The following is a 19,098-nucleotide window of genomic DNA, read 5'->3' on the forward strand; positions in this document are numbered from 1 at the left end:
AGATTGTTCTGGATTTGTTCTTAAAATCAATCTGAACTGGACGGAGCATCATCTGAAGTGTCATTTAGAAATTCAGTTTTCAGCTCATTAGCTTATATCATGTATAACAGGAATAACTACATGGGCTCAAAGCCCTGTGAGTAAGTATATAAATGTACTGATGTTTAGCAGCAGCATCGTCCGACCTTCAGGGTGGAACTGAACTTCACTGGAAACTGAAACACACACACAAAAAAAGAGACCAAAGTCAAGTTCAGTTGCAAGCTGCTGTGTGTGGGATTGATGGCGCCTTGATGGTATATTTGGCCGGACAGATGCATTGACTCCATTGTAACACTGTTGAGGCATTGTCTAGTTCAAGTGCAACTTCCATTGTCACTGCTTCACAGCTGGGAAGGAGAAGCGGCTGCTGCAAAGAGTTCACAGCTCTTTGCATATGAGAACATTAACACAGAAAAAAGGCTGAAAGAAAATGAGGAAAGACTGGGAGCGTCACCAAGGTCAGGGAGGAGAGGGGGACAAGGGTGACACGGACAGATCTGGTGGCATGGGAAAGTCACCCCAGAGGTGGATCTGAAAGGATGGGAAGAGATGGGAGGGGTGAGGTGGGGGGGGGGGGGTGCATAACAAGGGGCAGATGGTGCCCTTGGGTGTATGGTGGCTGACGGGCGTTTTTACAGAGGTTACTGGGGGTTGGGTGCAAATAAGCATCATCACAACACTATTGTCAAAACTGGTCCTGGCTTCAATGGAGGGTCTCTTAACTTGACCCTTGCCCGTCTTCTGCTCTCCAGCTTGGCTATTGTTGTTTCCCTCTCTGGCTGGATGGTTCGCCGGCATTCAGCCTCCATTGTGGCTCTTCCTCAGTGAAATCGTTATACGACGCAAAACCAAATGCGCCATCAATCAAACGAGGTGTTGAGTAAGGTTTTTCGGGCAACTGGGGACGGGGGTCCCGGAGGTCTCGGTGTCCGACAAAGACGCCTCCCCTGTGCTATTTTATCTGGAACCGTTGGATGTCTGTAGGTTTGAGATGAGATGAATCATTCTCCTTCGTCTTCACAGAACACTTTCCCACAAACAGCTCCCTCCGTGTTGATGCTAGTCTCATTCTTTGAATCTGACCCGAGTCTGAAGGTGTGTTTGGACTGAGGAGAGACTTTTCTCCAGTTTACAACAAACAGCCAGTTCACTGAGCACAGACCCCAACATGGTGCCGCCGCAGGCAGGGTGTCCGTTTCAATTCAGTTTATTTGTATAGAACCAAATCTCTGCCTCAATGAGAGAGAGAGAGAGAGAGAGAGAGAGAGAGAGAGAGAGAGAGAGGAGCTCAATGCATCATGGGAGTCCCCCCCCCCTGCAGCATAAGTAAGAGCTGGTTCAGGACTCACCTGATGCAGCTCTGACTATAAGCTTTATCACAGAGGAAAGTTTGAAGCCTGGTCTCAGGTGTAGAGAGGGAGTCTGCCTCCTGGAGCCTGACAGCTGAAGGTTCCTCCCCCCCGTTCTGCTCATAGAACCTCTAGGAACCACAGTTCTCTGTTCATCTTTCTAAAGCGCATGTTGGCTGTAAAAACACATCCACCCTTCCTGTTTCCATTCACTGTTGAAGGAAGTTTGACAAGTGCATGAACCTGATTTCATATCTGAGTGTGAATGTTCTCCCTCTTCCTCCCGTGTGCAGGCGGCTGTCTGTCCTCGGAGCTGTCTTTCCTGGTGGAGCCCAGCGACGTGATCGCGGTGAGGGATCGCCCGCTCATGCTGGACTGTCGGGTTCAGGGCGAGGAACCCATCATGGTCACGTGGCGTAAAAACGGGGTGCCTTTACCCACCAGCCCGCGGGTTCGGGTGCTGGCGAATGGCACGCTGTTCATCACGAGCTTCCAGAAACGCAGAGAGGGGAGCGACGCCGATATGGGCGAGTACGACTGTGCCGCCCAGAATCGCTATGGCATGCTGGTCAGTCGCAAGGCCAAAGTCCTGCTGGCATGTAAGTATTTGACTGTGCTGCAAAACACAGTTACAATATACAACTTTACACTTTTTATGCCACACAAACAGAAGTAAAGATATTACACAGACCCTGAGCAGCAGAAGTGCATTAGATTCAACACCACATCAACTGCACCAGCTGCTCCTTCTACCTGACACGTCTACCTGAGATCATCCATCAGGTCGCACTGATCCGTTTGTGGAGTCAGGAGATGCTAACAGATAATTATGGGAGCAAATCACATTTTCTTCTGTGGATGTCTGATACATTTACTATCAGGAAGTCACATTGAGTTCAAGATCTCGTTTATAAGTGAGACCTGAGTACAGAAAAATAAAGTAAATAACAAAAGAAATATTAATAGCAGAAATGCAAACGATTCAAATATACATTCAGATATGTTTTCATACAAACAAGTGGACATGTCTTCATATAACCAGTGATCACAGTGTATGTTTAAATACATTTAAATATGCATTAAGATACACAAACAGGTAGACAATAAGATGACGACTTAAACACTCATCACTTAGTAAGACAGTAGTAAAACAATTACACCTCAAGTCAGCGAAACCTCTGCTCAAAATATAAATCAAAGTTTGAAGTAATTACTTGTTTTCCATTTATTGCTGTTCATTGTAATAATGGGCCATTGAGTTTATTACTTGACTAATTATTGTCCTGCATGTTGTCAAACTGAAATATACTGAACCTCCATCCCCCTGCTCAGCTCATCCTGGACAACAACAGGATTTGATCAATATAATAAGTCTTTCCCTGTGAACCTTAATGTATTAGACCCTGGCTACTCTAACTACAGATGATAGCAGTGGCTCCATCTAGAGACGAACATGATAGAAGCTGAACGATGTCTCACAGTGGGAAGGTTGTTATGGCCTGAACTCCTGGAGTGTTAGTGAAGTTTAGCAAAACGAGCTGGAGAGAGAAAAATCTCCCTCACGGCTTTTACCTTTAAACCTTTGTTGTGCATAATGAAGCCGTGATAATCACATCAGACACAGGGAGTCAGATGTGAGGGCTGCGCACTCCCCAGTCCTGCTTTAATACTCACTTGAAGATAACAGTCATTTTCTCAGGAGTTTATTGGATGTCCCACAGACAGTCACCGCATGTTGCCTTTTCTCTGTCGTAACATCCCATAGTCTTTTTTAATAAATGACGCTTCACATTGTGAACAACTCTGCCTTATACTTGGCAACCCAAGCCCCCCCCCTCCTTTGTTGTCAGAGGGAACAGGTGCCCAGATACAAACCTCAATACAAACATACCAGCTTCTCATTATGGGAAACCAGTAAATTACACAGCGTGTACATTACTGCACATACATGTGCTCGACACACACAAACACACACCTGCACTACAATGTACAGGCTTCTCCTCACTACCCCCACCCCTTCACTCAGGCCAATAAAAACAGGGGTTTATGGGTAATCCAGGAGAATTACGGGTACTTTGAGGTGGTCTTCCTTGAGTGCAATGAGTTGCCATGGTGATACTCTCTCATTTGCAGACCCCTCCTCTATGGTGTACGCCCTTATTGATTATGGCCACCAGGTTATTAGGATTTGTGTGTGTGTGTGTGTGTGTGTGTGTGTGTGTTTGTGTGTGTGTGTGTCCTGGAAGGGTTTGGGGATGAAGGGAAAGCAAAACTGTCCCTCTAAAGAATGTGTCATAATTCACCCTAACAAAGGCCACGCATGATTTAGTTTGCTGCTTGTTCAGTAATTCATTAATCTCTACCAGCATCATAAACCAGTAAGACCAGTGAAGTGGTGTTGAATCCCTACCTTTGAGGAGGTCTAGAAGTCTTGATATCAGTCCATTTGTCCATTATTTATATGCCTTTAGTGCATAAGGATCCACTAATCACAGAATTCCAAGTTATGAATATCGCCATGAGAGCACTTCTCTCCACATTTCATCCATTTCTTTTTTCAGGCAAGGACAAAAAAAAACAAAAAAATACCATGTATGAGTTGATGTACTTTAGGTTGGGTTTTAGTCACATGATAAACAAGCACATTTTCAGACACTAGAAGATGTTATCTTCAGATGATGTTTCATAAATGCATCATTTGAATATGCAAATGTATGTAAATTGGGTTTAAAACATTAAAGCTGATCTCTGTGTGGTTTGTTTCTCAGCTCTTCCTAAGTTCCACACCCACCCGGTGTCCATGGCTGTGGATGAGGGAGGCGTTGCTCGTTTCCAGTGTCAGATCAACGGAGTACCTGAAGCCATCATCACCTGGGAGAGAGACAGAGTAAAACTCAACACCACCGAAATTAGGTAACACCCAGAGACTGTATATAAAGACATAACCTCCATGACGTCATAGGATGAAGTACGGCCTTTACCTAATGTACAAATACACCAGTCAGCATGTGTCATAACCCATATGCAAATGTAATATATATGCACATATTTCCTTATATGAAAAATATGTACATATGAAGTAAAAACAAACATGTACATATATTTAAGAATAACATGAAACAACTGTTGCCCATAAAGTTGGAATAATTTTGTTTTCAGTTTAATTGTGGTTTCATTTTCATTGTGATATGTATGGAAAAGATTGACTACTAAAGTTTTGAGAAGATATACACTTTATCTGTAAAGAATAAATCACTTCATTTCATGGAAAGAGGTAGAAAATATTTTATTCCAACTTTATGAGCAACAGTGTATATGTCCAGCTCAAACATGTGTGTATGTTTATATATGTGTGATTATATTACAGACGTGTTACGTAAATTTATATCCATCCCAAAGCCTGTCAATATATGTTCATATATGTAAATACATATATGTAGATGTAAAATGTTTCCACCATGAAAACTTCACTATTGGAATCAATCACAACAGACATGAATGTAAACTATGCACTCACACATTTGTTTACTCACCTGCCCTCTGACCCCTCCTCCCCGTCCAGGTACACTCTGCTGCCAATGGGTATTCTCCAGGTGACAGGTGTGAGGCAGGCAGATGCTGGGGTTTTCCGATGTGTTGCCGCCAACCCAGCCAACACTCGCTACAGCCATGAGGCCATGCTCAACGTCACGGGTAGGTGGACACGCGTGTAGCGTGTAACATATAAGTAGTTAGAGAAAGAATGGATGAATGGATGATCTGTCTGTCTGTCTGTCTGTCTGTCTGTCTGTCTGTCTGTCTGTCTGTCTGTCTGTCTGGTACATACAGGTAGGTTCAGGTAGATTTGGGTAGATACAGGTGAGAATGTGAAAAGATTGACGTGGAGACTGCAGGAACATATTACTCATCATCTCATCCACCTTCACTTCTTGTCTTCCTTCATCTTCCCAGGTGGAGCTTCCAGAATCTACAAAGAGCCGTTCATCCTGTCAGGACCCCAGAACCTGACCCTCACTGTCCATCAGACGGCCATCTTGGAGTGCATCGCCACAGGAAACCCGAAGCCCATCGTTTCCTGGAGCAGGCTAGGTACCAGTGGGAAATCCTAATCGGATTTATATGATTGGAGGACGATTAGCTAATCTCACAAACCGTCTCTGTGTGTCTGTGTGTCCATCAGACGGACGATCCATTGGAGTGGAGGGTATCCAGGTCCTGGGGACGGGGAACCTGATGATCTCAGACGTTTCCCTGCAGCACTCTGGTGTGTATGTCTGTGCCGCCAATCGGCCCGGCACCAGAATGAGGCGTACTGCACTTGGACGACTCGTGGTACAAGGTGAGGTCGTACACAGACTCCTGCACTTCACTCCATTCTCTACAGCTCAACAGTGGACGTCAGCACTGACCGCTGCTGCACTGTAGTCTGTTCTGCTCTGGGACAGTTTGGGAAATACGCTGCGATCTACCTCAGAGGAGAGGAACAGCCCACACACAAATTATGAGCATTAAATCAGAAACGAAGCACACCAGGCCGCCTACGATCCAGTCCTCCACATCCATCACATACAGCAGCCTGCAGCGCTACCAGTAGTAACGCAGTTACTGTGATTGAGAACAGCAGCCTGTACCTTAACACAGAAGTGACCACAGATCGTCTTTAAGTTGCCGCCGCCACGCTTCCATGGCGATGGCATGCATGTAGTTATCTAGCATGGTCTAATTTTACACATGATCCATGTTGATGAAAAATGAATGGCAAAATAACTTTGTTAATATTTTTAGAGACTGTGTTTTCTGATGTGAGGTTGTGTGAGGAAGTCGTATATAGTCGGTACATTAGCTACAGTAGATTACGATGAGCTCGTCCCAGTTCTGACAGCTGAGCGGGAACTCCAGCAGAGTGATGTGTTGCATGTTTTACACACTTTTTTTAAAAACAGTCATCAAAACAATCCGATATCCGTTTAAATGAAGCTTCATGTAAAATACTTTCAGCGGTTTATCTTCCGGTGAAAACCGCACTTTCCTTCCTGACTCCCTCAGTCGACCTGCAGCAGCGGCGAGACACAGTGCAGTGCAACCTCTGAAAGTATTTTACACAAAGCTTCATTTAAACAGATATTAGATTGTTTCGATGAGCGTTTTTAAGGTTTTTATTTTTTTTTAACTACATTTTAGTCAGAACATAATTAGTGTCATTCTGATCAAATTAGTGCTGAGGTGGAGTCAGGGAGGGAAGACTGAGTAAAGACAGACTGAGGATAAATGAGTTAGTTACAGAAACATCTGCTCCAGCAAACATGGAGCTGTTGTTGCAGTCTTTGTTTAATTGTTTGAGCGTACGAGATCACATGACATATATCCTGTGTGTGTGTGTGTGTGTGTGTGTGTGTGTGTGTGTGTCTGTGTGTGCACATGCACTTGACTATATTAACTGGCGGTGGTGGAGAGGGGAGGGGAGGGGAAGGAGAGGGTCAATAGCGAAGCTCCACCCTTTCTTCTCACCTTTGCCCCTGGCTGTTTAGTGGGGGTGGAGGCTGGTGTGTGGTGACACTGATGCTGTGAGACACCCTGCACCCACCCACGTCCTCCACACTTATGCACACCCCCTTCTTCCAGTTCCTTTCTGACAATTAAACACTGACACTATTGCTCAGCTGTGTCTCAGGCGTCTCTGGAGTCTCTTCATATTTCCCCTAAAGAGGAAGAAATAATCAGATTGAAGTAAAGTAAAACCAATACATGAATGTAAACCAAAGTCCTGCAGTGAAAGTCCTACCAAAGTAAAAGTATTTGTTCCCTGTGACTGTGCATTAATAGATTATTAATGCGGATGCATCGATGTGTACACAGGATTTTACAGCTGTAGTTGTTTAAAGTGGAGTTTTAACTACTTTATAGTTTAATCCTGTGGTTCCCAGCAAGGATCAGGTCCTGAAGAAGGATGATATAAACATGGAACAAAAATATGTATTCAAACTTAGAGCAAAGCATCAGTTACTGTCACAGAAATATTCTAAATAATAAGTAATAAATAAGTTTTTAGAAACACGATTAAAAGATTTTAGAGTTTATATTTGGAAAAAAACGAACAAACAAAATGAGACTGGAGATCTGAACTTTCAAACAATGTGTCTGTGTGTGTGTGTGTGTGTGTGTGTGTGTGTGTGTGTGTGTGTGTGTGTGTGTGTGTGTGTGTGGTCACGGTCACGATGAAGGGACACAAAGAGCGCAGCGTACATGGACACAAAAGCCGGAGAGCGACTAGACGGTCAGTTCAGTTCAGTGCAAGGTGCAGGAGCAAAAGGGAAAGGAGCTGAATAATGAGCGGCAACCTCTGACCCTTGACCCCCTGACCTCAACAGGAGGATTCAGGGTGTACGTCACCCTAATGTAGGGCTAGGGTGAAAACAAGTTGGGGTGTGTGGGAGGAGGCGGCGGAGTCAGGATGGACACATGGGGAGGAGGAAGGAGGAAGGAGGTGTGGTCTCAGGCTTAATTAGGAAAGGCTGGAAGATGGATAGCATCCCAGCTGAGGGGTGAGGGCGACCAGGGTGTCATCGTGTGGAGAGACACACAAAGGATGGTCAGCCATGTTGGAGAACAGTGCGTTAACCCTCTGGAGTCAGGGTCGATCTTTTCTACTGTTATTCCTCCACATGCATTGTCTCCTTCTTTAAGTTGTTTTCTGTATCAGTCAGAATACGACCAGAGAACAGTTTAAAAGATATAGTTTCATGTTTATACAAACAAAATGGAAGAAGTAAAGCTCTAAAGTTACAGTCTGTTTGATCTTACATGTGACGCAGTTTTATTCTTCTACCTTTTCATTAGAAATTGAACTAAAAAAATTTAATTAATATTATAAACTCACTATTTTCAAACTTTCTTTTAATAAATCATGTGTATTAAATCCTGTTTGAAAGCCCCACATCAGCTGCTTTTCTCAGCTTGTCTCTACATGACCATTTAAATAAAGTTATGTTCATGTAAATAAGACATGGTCATTGTATTAGACGGACTCCGAAGGGTTAAGAAGTATCGCACACGGAGCCACTAAACTCTTTCCCTAATGTGTTGACGACATATATTAATATGTGCAGGACACATGAAGTGGTAGCAGATTGAAAATAAGCATTACCCATTAAAATACAGTTTATTACAGTGACATTTAGACGGTGATTTACTGTCATTTGTTTTGATTTCAACACATTTAAAGCTCATACGTGCGTCAGTGACAAACAGCGTTCAGTTGAGGTTCATGTTCAGACGAAACAGCAGGAGCCAGTGAGACACAATGAGACGTCTGAGGTGAAACTCAAGGTCAACAGAACCGCTGATCAATACAGAGTATGGATCGATTGATGAGCGGTCAGCTGACGACGCCTGACACTCTCTAAACACGGCGGTGGGACAGCTGAACAGATGAAGGGGCGGAAAGCTGATCCCCCAGAGAGAGAATGACACCACACACACACACACACACACACACACACACACACACACACACACACACACAGAGAGACAGCACAGCCTGATGTATAACCTGACATAACGAGGGAAACAGTTTATTGAACTCGTTCTTTTTCTCAAATGTCACAGATAGATGGATGGATGGATAGATCAATAGATAGATAGATAGATCGCCCCCCCACCCCGGCTGCAGTGATGATGAATGTGTCCTTATTGAAGTGGTCATCTTGTTGACACCCCCCCACCCCCCCCCCACCCCCCCATGATGAGCGTTGAGGTCATTAGATCAATGAGAGGCGGAGGTGGGGGAGGGGCTTCAGGGCTTAAGGAGCACTGCCTATATCCCAGCACATGCATTTTGAGTGTGTGTGAGTGTTTGTGTGTGTGTTTTATATATATATAGATATATATATATATATATATATATATATATATATTTATACTTTTGTTCTCCTTTTATAAAGCAACTAAAACCAATTAGTAATCAAACAGATTTATCTTTTAAGGCGTGTTTCTCAGCCCCTCAACAAAACTCTCGTTACAAATAAATAAATTAACGAGTCAATAAATGAATTTCCATTAAAATGAACATTCACATTCTGTCTCCATGTAATTACACTGTGAAACACCCAGAGAGACTCTGTGTCACTGTGTCACATGACTTCAGATAGACTCAGTCTGAATATATCTGATGCTCAAAGCAGTTAAGTTCTGGACTGTCTGGTGGTACAATGAATTCTGGGTAAATTAAGACGTATTCCGAAAAACAAAATAAATGGCCGACCAAGGTGTGTAGAGTGTAGAAAGAGTGAAAAATAAAAATCAGATTTGGTCTAAAAACTCTTTCCCTTCTCGTTGCTCTCTCCATAACAATCTTAGCTAACCACGTTTTCCTGTTTGTTGCTCTGTGAACTTTTGTACCTGGACTATTTTATACCATGTCACCTGATTACAACTGTAAACACTTGTTAGTCCTGTGGCGTGGAGGAGGATGTGATCGTTTTTTATTCCTGACCAGATAACAGTGGTGACGCTGCAAAACGTACAGAAGAATCTTTCTACCGAGCCTCTTTGAAACTGTTATTTCAAGCGTTATTCAAATGAATGTGTCTTTGTCTTTAGTGTTTCAGTCTTTCAGGTGCTTTAGTTTCACATCTCCCTCTCCGCTCTTCCTCAGCTCCTCCCGAGTTCCTGCAGTGGCCGCAGTCTGTGTCCAAACCAGCAGGGGGCAGTGCAGTGTTCACCTGCGTGGCCCAGGGTGTCCCCGAGCCTCACCTCATCTGGCTGAAGAACGGAAAGGTCCTGATGCCCGGACACAACGTCAAGCTGACCAACAACAACAGGCACGTCTCTCAAATACAGAAAAAAAATCAACATGATGAAATCAGTTGGATCCAGTTACTGAGATGTTTCTTATTGATCCGACTAAAGTTCATCAAAGTCATTTCACCCTAAAGGAGTCACAAGTGCATGAGAAACCTGCTCAGGTACGATGACTGCAGGAAGTTAAATGTGTCACACAGGTTTGTAGTCAGACGGATGTTTGTAGTGTTTATAATACAGAGGAAAACATTTTCATTACCAAGTTAAACAGACAGCGGTAGCACTTCCTCTACCGTTACGGTGCCGGTGTTGCACTGAATTATGTCATGACAGTTTCACTAAAGTCAGAGATGCAGGACAAAATATACAGTCCTGCATTTACCAGTTGTACCACACGGTGGCAGCGCTGCACAGAAAAAACCCTGTTGGACTCTCCTGATGCTCAGTGTGTCTGTGATTACATAATGACTTCAAATTTAAAGAATGGAATATTAAACTGTGGGAATATTCACCAAAGCACAAAATTTATTAAAATAATAAGGATTTAATGAAGGTGCATTTTATAATTCTGTCTGTGAGTTACAGTGAAATCTCAGAGATCTGTATGAATCAGGTAGAATAAAATATGAGCAGGTGAAAATCAAAGCAGATCCAGGGACACGGAGCGTCAGCCGGTCATTAGTCCTGGTGTAATGTGGTCCAGGCAGTTTTCCAGTAAGCGCCTTGTAAATAAACAAATACACAGAGAGGAAGATCCAGCGTCGAGGGTTTTAGAGTTGCAGCTGAAGACAAGAAGTCACCATCGTCTAAAACTAAAAGAGGAACTGATTAATTCCTTAATGACACAGCAGCGGGAGAGACAGCAGCAGATTACCAGTGACACGTAGTCCTAACATCAGTGCTGGTGTTTTACTTCCTGTGTTGTCTGTGCAGCACTCTGGCTCTGACCCGTATCAGCGCAGAGGACGAGGCCATCTACCAGTGCATCGCAGAGAACAGTGCCGGGACCAACCAGGCCAGCGCCCGTCTGGCTGTGGCCCAGGCTAAAGACCTGCCCGCCGCCCCCGAGGGCCTCACGGCCAGCGGCCTGTCCGCCAACGCCCTGCAGATCACGTGGAGCCAGCCGCCCTCCAACGTCACCGACAGCATCATCGGATACGTCCTGCACATCCGCAAGATAGGAGGTGAGCGTCGGCGCCGTCTTCTCTAGAGAGATACCATTAGAGCTTCAAATTAAAGAACTAGAATCACCGCCTCGTGGTTGTATCCCTCCGCCGCCAAGATACAGGAGATATTGTCACAATCAGTTCGTCTTTGACTCCGGGCGAATGTCTCGACATAACCACATTCAAGAGGCAAAAAACATGTTTTGTGAGGTCAGCGTGACCTTGGTCTTTGACCTTTGACCAGCAAAATCGAATCAGTTCATCCCTGAATCTTAGTGAGTGTTTGTGCCAAGTTTGAAGACGTTCACTGAGATACCGCGTCCGCGAGAATGAGACAGACGGACATCCTGAAAACAATAAAGTTTCTGTTACACAATTTAACTTTAAATAAACTTTATTGTCATATGCAGCAGGTGTGCTGATTAAAAAAAGAAAGAAAGAATTAATTTAAAAAATAAACAAACAAAATCTGAATCTAAAAGTAAAATATAAAGGTTTTAAATGTATAAAGATGATGTAAATACGCCAATTAAAGCAGAAAAGGTAGATCTAACGTCGGCAGGGTGTGCAGCCGAACTGTGTGGTAAAAGCTTTGTGTGTGTGTGTGTGTGTGTGTGTGTGTGTGTGTGTGTGTGTGTGTGTGTGTGTGTGTGTGTGTGTGTGTGTGATTCAGAGCCTGACAGTCAGGAGCTGCAGGAGGCCATCAGTAAAGGCACCTTCCAGCATGATGTGACCAACCTGGAACCAGCCACCACCTACAGCTTGTACCTGAAGGCCTACTCTCCTCTGGGCGCCAGCCAGCAGTCCCGCACTGTGGTGGCTACGACGCTGGGTGGAGGTAAGAACATGAAAAGATGGAAAGCCTTAAATATCCAGAATTCAGGCTCATACATCACATGATGTTAACTTGGCAGTTTTATTTGTTTATGGACAAATCATGAGCCGGAAGAAACGTCCAGCAGGTGAACGCTGATGAGACGCTTCGCCATCTCTCTGGCTCTGAAGAAGCAGATGTGGATTGTCGGACTGTTGTTTTTTCTCCTGATCTCTCGGCTCATCTCTCTGTCTCCGTCTCTGCTCTCCGTCCAGTACCGACCCCTCCCACCTTCTTCACCAAGGTGGTGAATTCCAGCGCTGTGCAGGTGCTGTGGGAGCTGCCCAGTAAGGCCGGCAAGGCTGAGGGCTTCAGGCTGTCGTACCGCAAGGTCCCCCACGCCGACTTCCAGGGACCCGTCCAGCTGCCCTGTCACATCAATGCACACACCATCTCCAACATGGGTGAGCCTGTGTGTGTGTGTGTGTGTGTGTGTGTGTGTGTGTGTGTGTGTGTGTGTGTGTGTGTGTGTGTGTGTCACTGCTTGTCTTTAAGAAAGAACGGCAGCATTTGTCAGAGTCCTGCACTACGAAGCAAGTTGAACATGCGCAGGATAAGTTTCAGTTAACTGGACCGAACAGTGTCCGTCCTGACAACCTGTACCTGCTGATCACCTGGCTCAGTTAACCCTGGGTTTACCTCTACAGGTGCGAGCAGGGAGAGAGTATACTTTAGGTTTTCATCACTACTGCACAGTCTGTCTGCTGCCGTAAGCTCAGTCAGTGACGTGGCAGCTCAGGTTCAGATACAGATACGGGTCAGATTTGACCTGGAACAAGTTTTTGAATATTTTCATTTTTGTGTTTTTTGAGTCACTTTAGGAAAAGTCATCAAATTTCAGGCTAAAAGACATTTAGAGTATTTTTACTGCCGTCAAATGTCTAAACAAGTCAACTGTGACCCAAAGGGTTAAATCCTGCCTTGTAGTTACAGGCCTCTGGGTTTCAACAGCTGTAACCATGACAACAAGTGTGTTGTCATGGCCATGGGTTCTCCCCGTTACACTGCAGTGCAGATAAAGGCTGAAAAGTGGCAGCTGCTGGTTCACTCTGTTCTTAATTGACTGAACACGCTGATCCTCACACAAGTGGCGGCCCAGTGTGAAGCAGCAGCGTCTCGCATCACGATTACCTCATCAGTTCATCACCTGACGGCAGCTGAACGTGTGATGCCATGACTCAATGTTCAGTCTATACATCAACACACAGCCGCCTGAGAAAAGGATGCAATGTAGTGACTGAGTGATTTGTATTTTTCACAGTGTACAGAACAGCAGCAGTAGAACAAATATTGCCAGTATATTAACATGTGAGTGTCAATAATACAAATGTTATATGGGACGTAGTGGACTTGGATAATCAGTGTTTTTATGTTGAAGACAGAAAAAAGAAAAACAGTGTTAAAAAGACAAATGAGATTTTAAGATAAAACTTTTCAGACACAAACCACCAGCAACAAACTCTTTACAACTACAGACATCTAGCAGGATGTAAATCATCTCTCCATCTCAGCAGAAGAGTCAGTCTTTCCTTCTCATGAATCTCTTTAATAATTTCTCGCCAGTCGTTCACTGAAGGTGGATCGGCCCGTTTTAAAACTGGTGTTTTAAAAGGAGGTTGTGACAGGAGGACGCAGCTGGTGACTGACGGGAGAGGTCCATGTGATGTTGACTTAAAGCACAAACTCCGACTGACTCTGTTTCAGAACCGGGCGCGGTGTACGAAGTCAAACTGGTGGCCTACAATGGAAACGGCGAGAGTGACTGCTCCAAGAGACTGGTGTCGCTGGCGGAGGAAGGCCTGAGTGACCAAAGCACAGGTGAGTCCAGACTGTCGGCAGGTCCTCCGGGTACACCTGTGGGCGCTGTGGAGGAAATCCCGTATTAACCAAATACAATTACTAATTCACATACACACCTCCAAACCTTTAAGCTCCCAACGTGTTCAGTCAGACTTCATCATCATTTAGTTCAATAACAGGAAACACAAATAACCACATAAACCCTAAGCAGGTCAGAACCCACTTTAATAATAAGTGAAGGATAAAAAACATATTATATAAAAGCTTCATTAAGTGTCTAATATCCCATTTATTCAATAGAGTATAAAACTTTAAATCTATATCACATACTGTGTCTGTCTTTGTAAACTGATCAATGTTAATTGTGCCAATTATACTTCATATTCACTGTAAGTAATAGATATTTATATTAGTACATTACCATTTATTTTGTTTATTCACACTTTGGTAAACTGCATTTCCTTGTTCAGTACTTGTTCTTGTTCAATGATAAAAAAGTTGAATTTAATCTGATATATAAAAAAAAAGAAAATCTAAAGAAATCTGTAACAGAAGTGGATTTTTTATAAATTCCAAATACACTCATAGCACATGTAAATATCTCCATGAAACTCTCTAAATTCAGTTTAATGAACTGTACTGTCACACAGGTAGAAATGCACCTGTGGACCAGTATTTACTTTCCCATTCACTTGAATGTGTTTGCCTCCAGGGGGCAACAGTCTGTGTCAGTGCAGAGATGGAGAGGCCTCTCTGGGCAGCATTGTCATCGGCATCCATATTGGCACCGCCTGCATCATCTTCTGCGTGCTCTTCCTCATGTTCGGATATCGACGCAGGTAAACGCCGCCACACTGAACATCCTTTGTACTTTCATATTATATATTTAACCTGTAATCCGGTGGATTATAGTGTGTATCACACTTACTGATATAGATACAGTCACTGGACCAGACTAAGGTGACCAGATGTCAATGTTTTTAACTGTCAATTAAAACCAATCATCTAGTGATGAATGGACTGGTTCTAGCTATAGCAGCCTCAGAAGTGAAGCTAAAACCTTCAATGGAGTTATCCGATCTTTTTCTTTTTTCTTTTGTTGTTGTCTCTAGGCAGAGAAAAGGTTAGCTGGCTCACTCATTGGTTCATTAACAGGCAGTAAACTAACAAAAACAAACATTCCCAAACTTGCAAAAATAGTTTTTATGTTGGAAGAGGTGAAGAAGAAGAAGTCACCTGACCGTCTCTAATGGACTATTTACAACTTTTTTATAAAAAATGCATTTGATTCCTATGATCAGCGGACCCTTACAAACTAAACGAATATAAATAATTGAGGAACAGATAGACAATAGGACTTCACGACTGCTTCAGAAGTAGGGAGTTGATGGTTTTCTTTATTTTCCTTTAAACCTTTATTTTAAGAGAGACTACTTACCTGTGTGTAAAGTTTAAATTTAAAAATTTAGCCATAATATCATCACCTTTTTGTTTAAAATACCGCCTTTAGTCATTTTATCACTCGGCCTTCACCATAGTTTATTACAGTACAACAGTTACCATGGTCAGAATACATGAAACTGGGACTGTCCCTATTCTTATTTCAGAGGTACAAACATTGGATGTTTTAATGAAACACTGACCACAGTTGTTCCCGGTTTACATTTCAGATATCTGGTCCCTTTAGACCAGATTAGAAACCAGAATCGCTCTTTACGTTCTTCATGTACTAATAATTGTTATAACTGTTTGCAGTCTTTTCTGCAGTAAATGGACTCAGGACAGCTGGTCTGTACCGAGGGACAACACAGGACACATTAGGAACCCTAAAGATGGAGCAAACTGCCCCAGAGTGGAGTCAACGCCTCAGGTAGTCACACATGTGAAGCTTTATTCAACCATTTCATTTATTAAGTGCAGTTCTGTTTCACAAACTCCAGAAATCATCATCAACATCATCATTGGGTGGACGGTGTTTGATTCCTTGTCTTTTTGTCTCCTTCCTGTTGTGACGCAGGTGGTCTGTCCGGCAGAGTGCCAGGTCATCATTGAGCAGCAGTCATCAGGTTTGCCTGGCATTGGCACTGGCTAACACTGGTCAATAATATCAACATAACCCCCCCCCCCCCATACCCCTGCCCTCCTCCCTCCCAACTATCCCCCACCATGTGTGCTACTCGCCTAGAAAAACCCAAGCCTCTCTTTGATAGAGGTCATAAACCTGCTGCTAATAACCTGAACGTAGCCTCCACACAACAGGGACAGAGCTAGAACACATACCGACCCTTACCACTCCACCGCCCCCATCCTCACCCCTACCTCAAACCAAAGCTTAATGCCTTTATTGCCTGTGCGTGTGCACATGTGCATGCTTTAAAAAAAAAAAAAAAAAAAACGCCTTCAAGAAGCATGGCCGCTCCAGATCAGGTCCTGTCACGTTCTTTTCCGTCACTTTTCCAGAGGGAGTCTGTTCTATAACCAAAACCTTCCACTTCTCAGATCTCCCCTGGTGCGCTGACGTGTTAAAACCCCTAAATGAAGCCAAATGTTTTCACCTGACCAGGACCTGTATCAACGAATCTGTTGTGACAGAACTCTTGATTTCACCGTCAGTTCCTCTGCAATAAGAAATGGAAGAAACACAGCTGCCTTTGCAAACGCCTTACAGAGAGAGTCTGATTACAAAATGACCGTACGAGCTCCTTAAGAAGAACCAAAACCTGCACACCTCCAAAAGATAAAAAGAAAAGCTACCTCAGTCTGAGAAGAATGTCTGAGCCATAGTTGAGGCCAGTGTTAGCCTACCTCGACCAAACCCCCCCCCCCAGCTCCTTCCTCAACCAGTGCCAGTGCCAGCCGCCAACCAGGCCAGTCCAGAGAGTGCTCACCAGGATGACTACCATGGAGAGCATAACCATGGCGGTCTGAAGTCCACCACCACAAGCCTAAGCCTTACGGCCCCAGAGGTCAACATGAGCCTGAACAACCCCCTGTCCCAGTCAGGTGACCTTTGTTCCCACCCACATTGTTTTGGTGGAAATCTCCTCCACGAGTTTCCATCTCCAAAGACGTGCGTGTGCAGAGGATGTAGCTCATGGAAAATATGGACCGACGAGCTTCGTGAACATTTAAGCCACGCACATGAAGTCCTTTTTTAAAGAAAACAAGTTCAGACAAACACAACTGTTGTTTGATCTGCGCAAACCTCATGGCATATTGACGACAAGCCAAAAAAAACAAAAAAAACAAACTTTGAGGCCATGCTGCCAGGTTAACTCTCCAGATGCCAAACTGGTCGTCCTGGGGCCTCGACGACACTGAGTTGGCGGCTAAAGAAGTTTTATGAAGATACTTGTGTCTCACCGAGTCAGCCTATCCAAAAAGTTCTATGAAAACCAAGCTGAATGATTGACCCAAAGATGTAAACATTTTGATGGTTTTCTTTATTTTCCTTTAAACCTTTATTTTAAGAGAGACTACTTTACAATTTTTTGGACTGTTCCTGTTTGAAAGGGGTCACCTGTGTGTAAAGTGCTTTAACTGAACCCAAACCAAAAAGATTTTGCCATAATTTCACCACCTTTTTGTTTAAAATACGATCTTTCATGTCTTGTTTGTCTAGTTTGGAAGTTATTCCAGGTGCACCCCTTCAACACAGAACTGTATTTTGTTGATTCTAACACTTAACTTTTAAAGAGTGACCAAATGAAGATGTCAGATATTTTGAAAGACTTTATGTCAATACTATAAGGAAAACTTTGTGTCTATTTTAAAGTAGGAGTTCTTGCCAAATATTTAGCTATAAATATGTAACCAAATACCTCTACATTTTTAACATTCATAGTCTTTACCTTTACACTTCCTCATAACCAAAGCACAGAAACATGCTTGCGAGCGTGGCGACGTACATGTGTGTGAATGGATAACAGTGGGTAAACCTTGAGGACAGAAGCTTTGAGAGGGAAACACAACTTTAGAATGAAAATGTTTCTTTTGACCCAAATTAATCACCAAAGAACACGACTAACTTCAGTCTATAGTGAACAGAAACACAAAAGTCTCTTAGACAAAGAAAATTTTAATGAAAAAGTGCTTTAAACCACGACTTTGTTCATATATTATTACAGTGTGTGTCGCCTCAGGTGTTTATGGTCCTCAAGGTCTACCTGAACCCTTTATGAGTGTTAAAGGTTTTCTCAAAGCAGAGCAGTATAAAGCCTCGGACTTCTCCCCTGTTCTTTTTTCACACAATTGAAAGCTGTTGAGCCAATGTGATACCAAAAAGTGTATTTGATATGGAAGACCTAAAAAGTCGATGTGTCTTTAGTGTGAAGTATGTAGTGGTTAAACTAGTTTTTAAAATGGAAAGCATTTATGCTAATGCTTCTGTTTTGAACGATTCATTTCTCTTTTCATTTGAGTCTTTTGTTCTTCCTGCTGTGCTCAGGAAAAGTTGCCAAAACGAATGTTCGCTTCTGTTGAAAGTTTTTATTGTTATTATTATTGTTATTATTATTATTATTATTAGATTAGGATCAATTCAAATGTTTTCATTTGTTTCACACGTGGAAGGATGATATGAAAATGTTTGTTAGGATTACTTTGTGACGGATTCTTTGAGCGAATGATGTGAGTTTTCCAGAGAATTCAGACTCACGTCGTGCCCTGAAGAGCCAGTGACTAGAAGACAAAGAACGACAAAAAGAGAAAAAAAAACTGTAGGAAAGTAGAAACTGGCTGCTAGTACCAATGAGAAATGATGCTTTAATGATGACAAGTGCTTCTAATGTTCTCTAAACTTTCCACTGGTTCATTGTAGCCAACTGCAAAACTAAAGCTTTAACCAGTTGTGACCGAGGTCCCGTCCTCGGTCTTTGGCCTAAAATGAAAAGGTTTGGAGGACTGACTGCGGAGAAGTCGCAGCTGGAAACAGAGACCAAGCTGTGACCTGTGAAGTTTTAAAGGTACATTTATTTTAGTTCATGCAAATCACAACAGATTTCAGGCCAGGAACACACTGGCTGCGTGGCGTGTGCGCTGCGTGGCGTGTGCGCTGCGAGGCGTGTGC

The 19,098-nt window shown here is 43.4% G+C and overlaps 1 protein-coding gene across 1 annotated transcript; it reads left to right on the forward strand.

Annotated features, from left to right (window-relative positions):
* Nucleotides 1-472: 472 nt before the first annotated feature.
* On the forward strand, nucleotides 473-19,098 carry si:ch211-57n23.4 (immunoglobulin superfamily DCC subclass member 3). Its single transcript, XM_056399731.1, has 14 exons — nucleotides 473-500; nucleotides 1,685-1,990; nucleotides 4,160-4,304; nucleotides 4,954-5,084; nucleotides 5,343-5,480; nucleotides 5,572-5,730; nucleotides 10,045-10,210; nucleotides 11,124-11,374; nucleotides 12,030-12,194; nucleotides 12,446-12,634; nucleotides 13,935-14,048; nucleotides 14,743-14,869; nucleotides 15,786-15,900; nucleotides 16,048-19,098. The coding sequence occupies exons 1-14, from the start codon at nucleotides 473-475 to the stop codon at nucleotides 16,120-16,122; spliced, it is 2,109 nt and encodes a 702-aa protein (XP_056255706.1). The 3' UTR covers nucleotides 16,123-19,098.

The sequence above is a fragment of the Seriola aureovittata genome, chromosome 16 (assembly GCF_021018895.1).
Source record: "Seriola aureovittata isolate HTS-2021-v1 ecotype China chromosome 16, ASM2101889v1, whole genome shotgun sequence".
NCBI classification, from domain to species: domain Eukaryota; kingdom Metazoa; phylum Chordata; class Actinopteri; order Carangiformes; family Carangidae; genus Seriola; species Seriola aureovittata.

Coding starts and splice junctions, on each gene's coding strand:
- si:ch211-57n23.4 (XM_056399731.1), top strand. CDS start 473: ATGAGGAAAGACTGGGAGCGTCACCAAG. Junction 4,305..4,953: donor CTCAACACCACCGAAATTAG/GTAACACCCAGA, acceptor CTCCCCGTCCAG/GTACACTCTGCTGCCAATGG. Junction 14,870..15,785: donor ATGTTCGGATATCGACGCAG/GTAAACGCCGCC, acceptor AACTGTTTGCAG/TCTTTTCTGCAGTAAATGGA.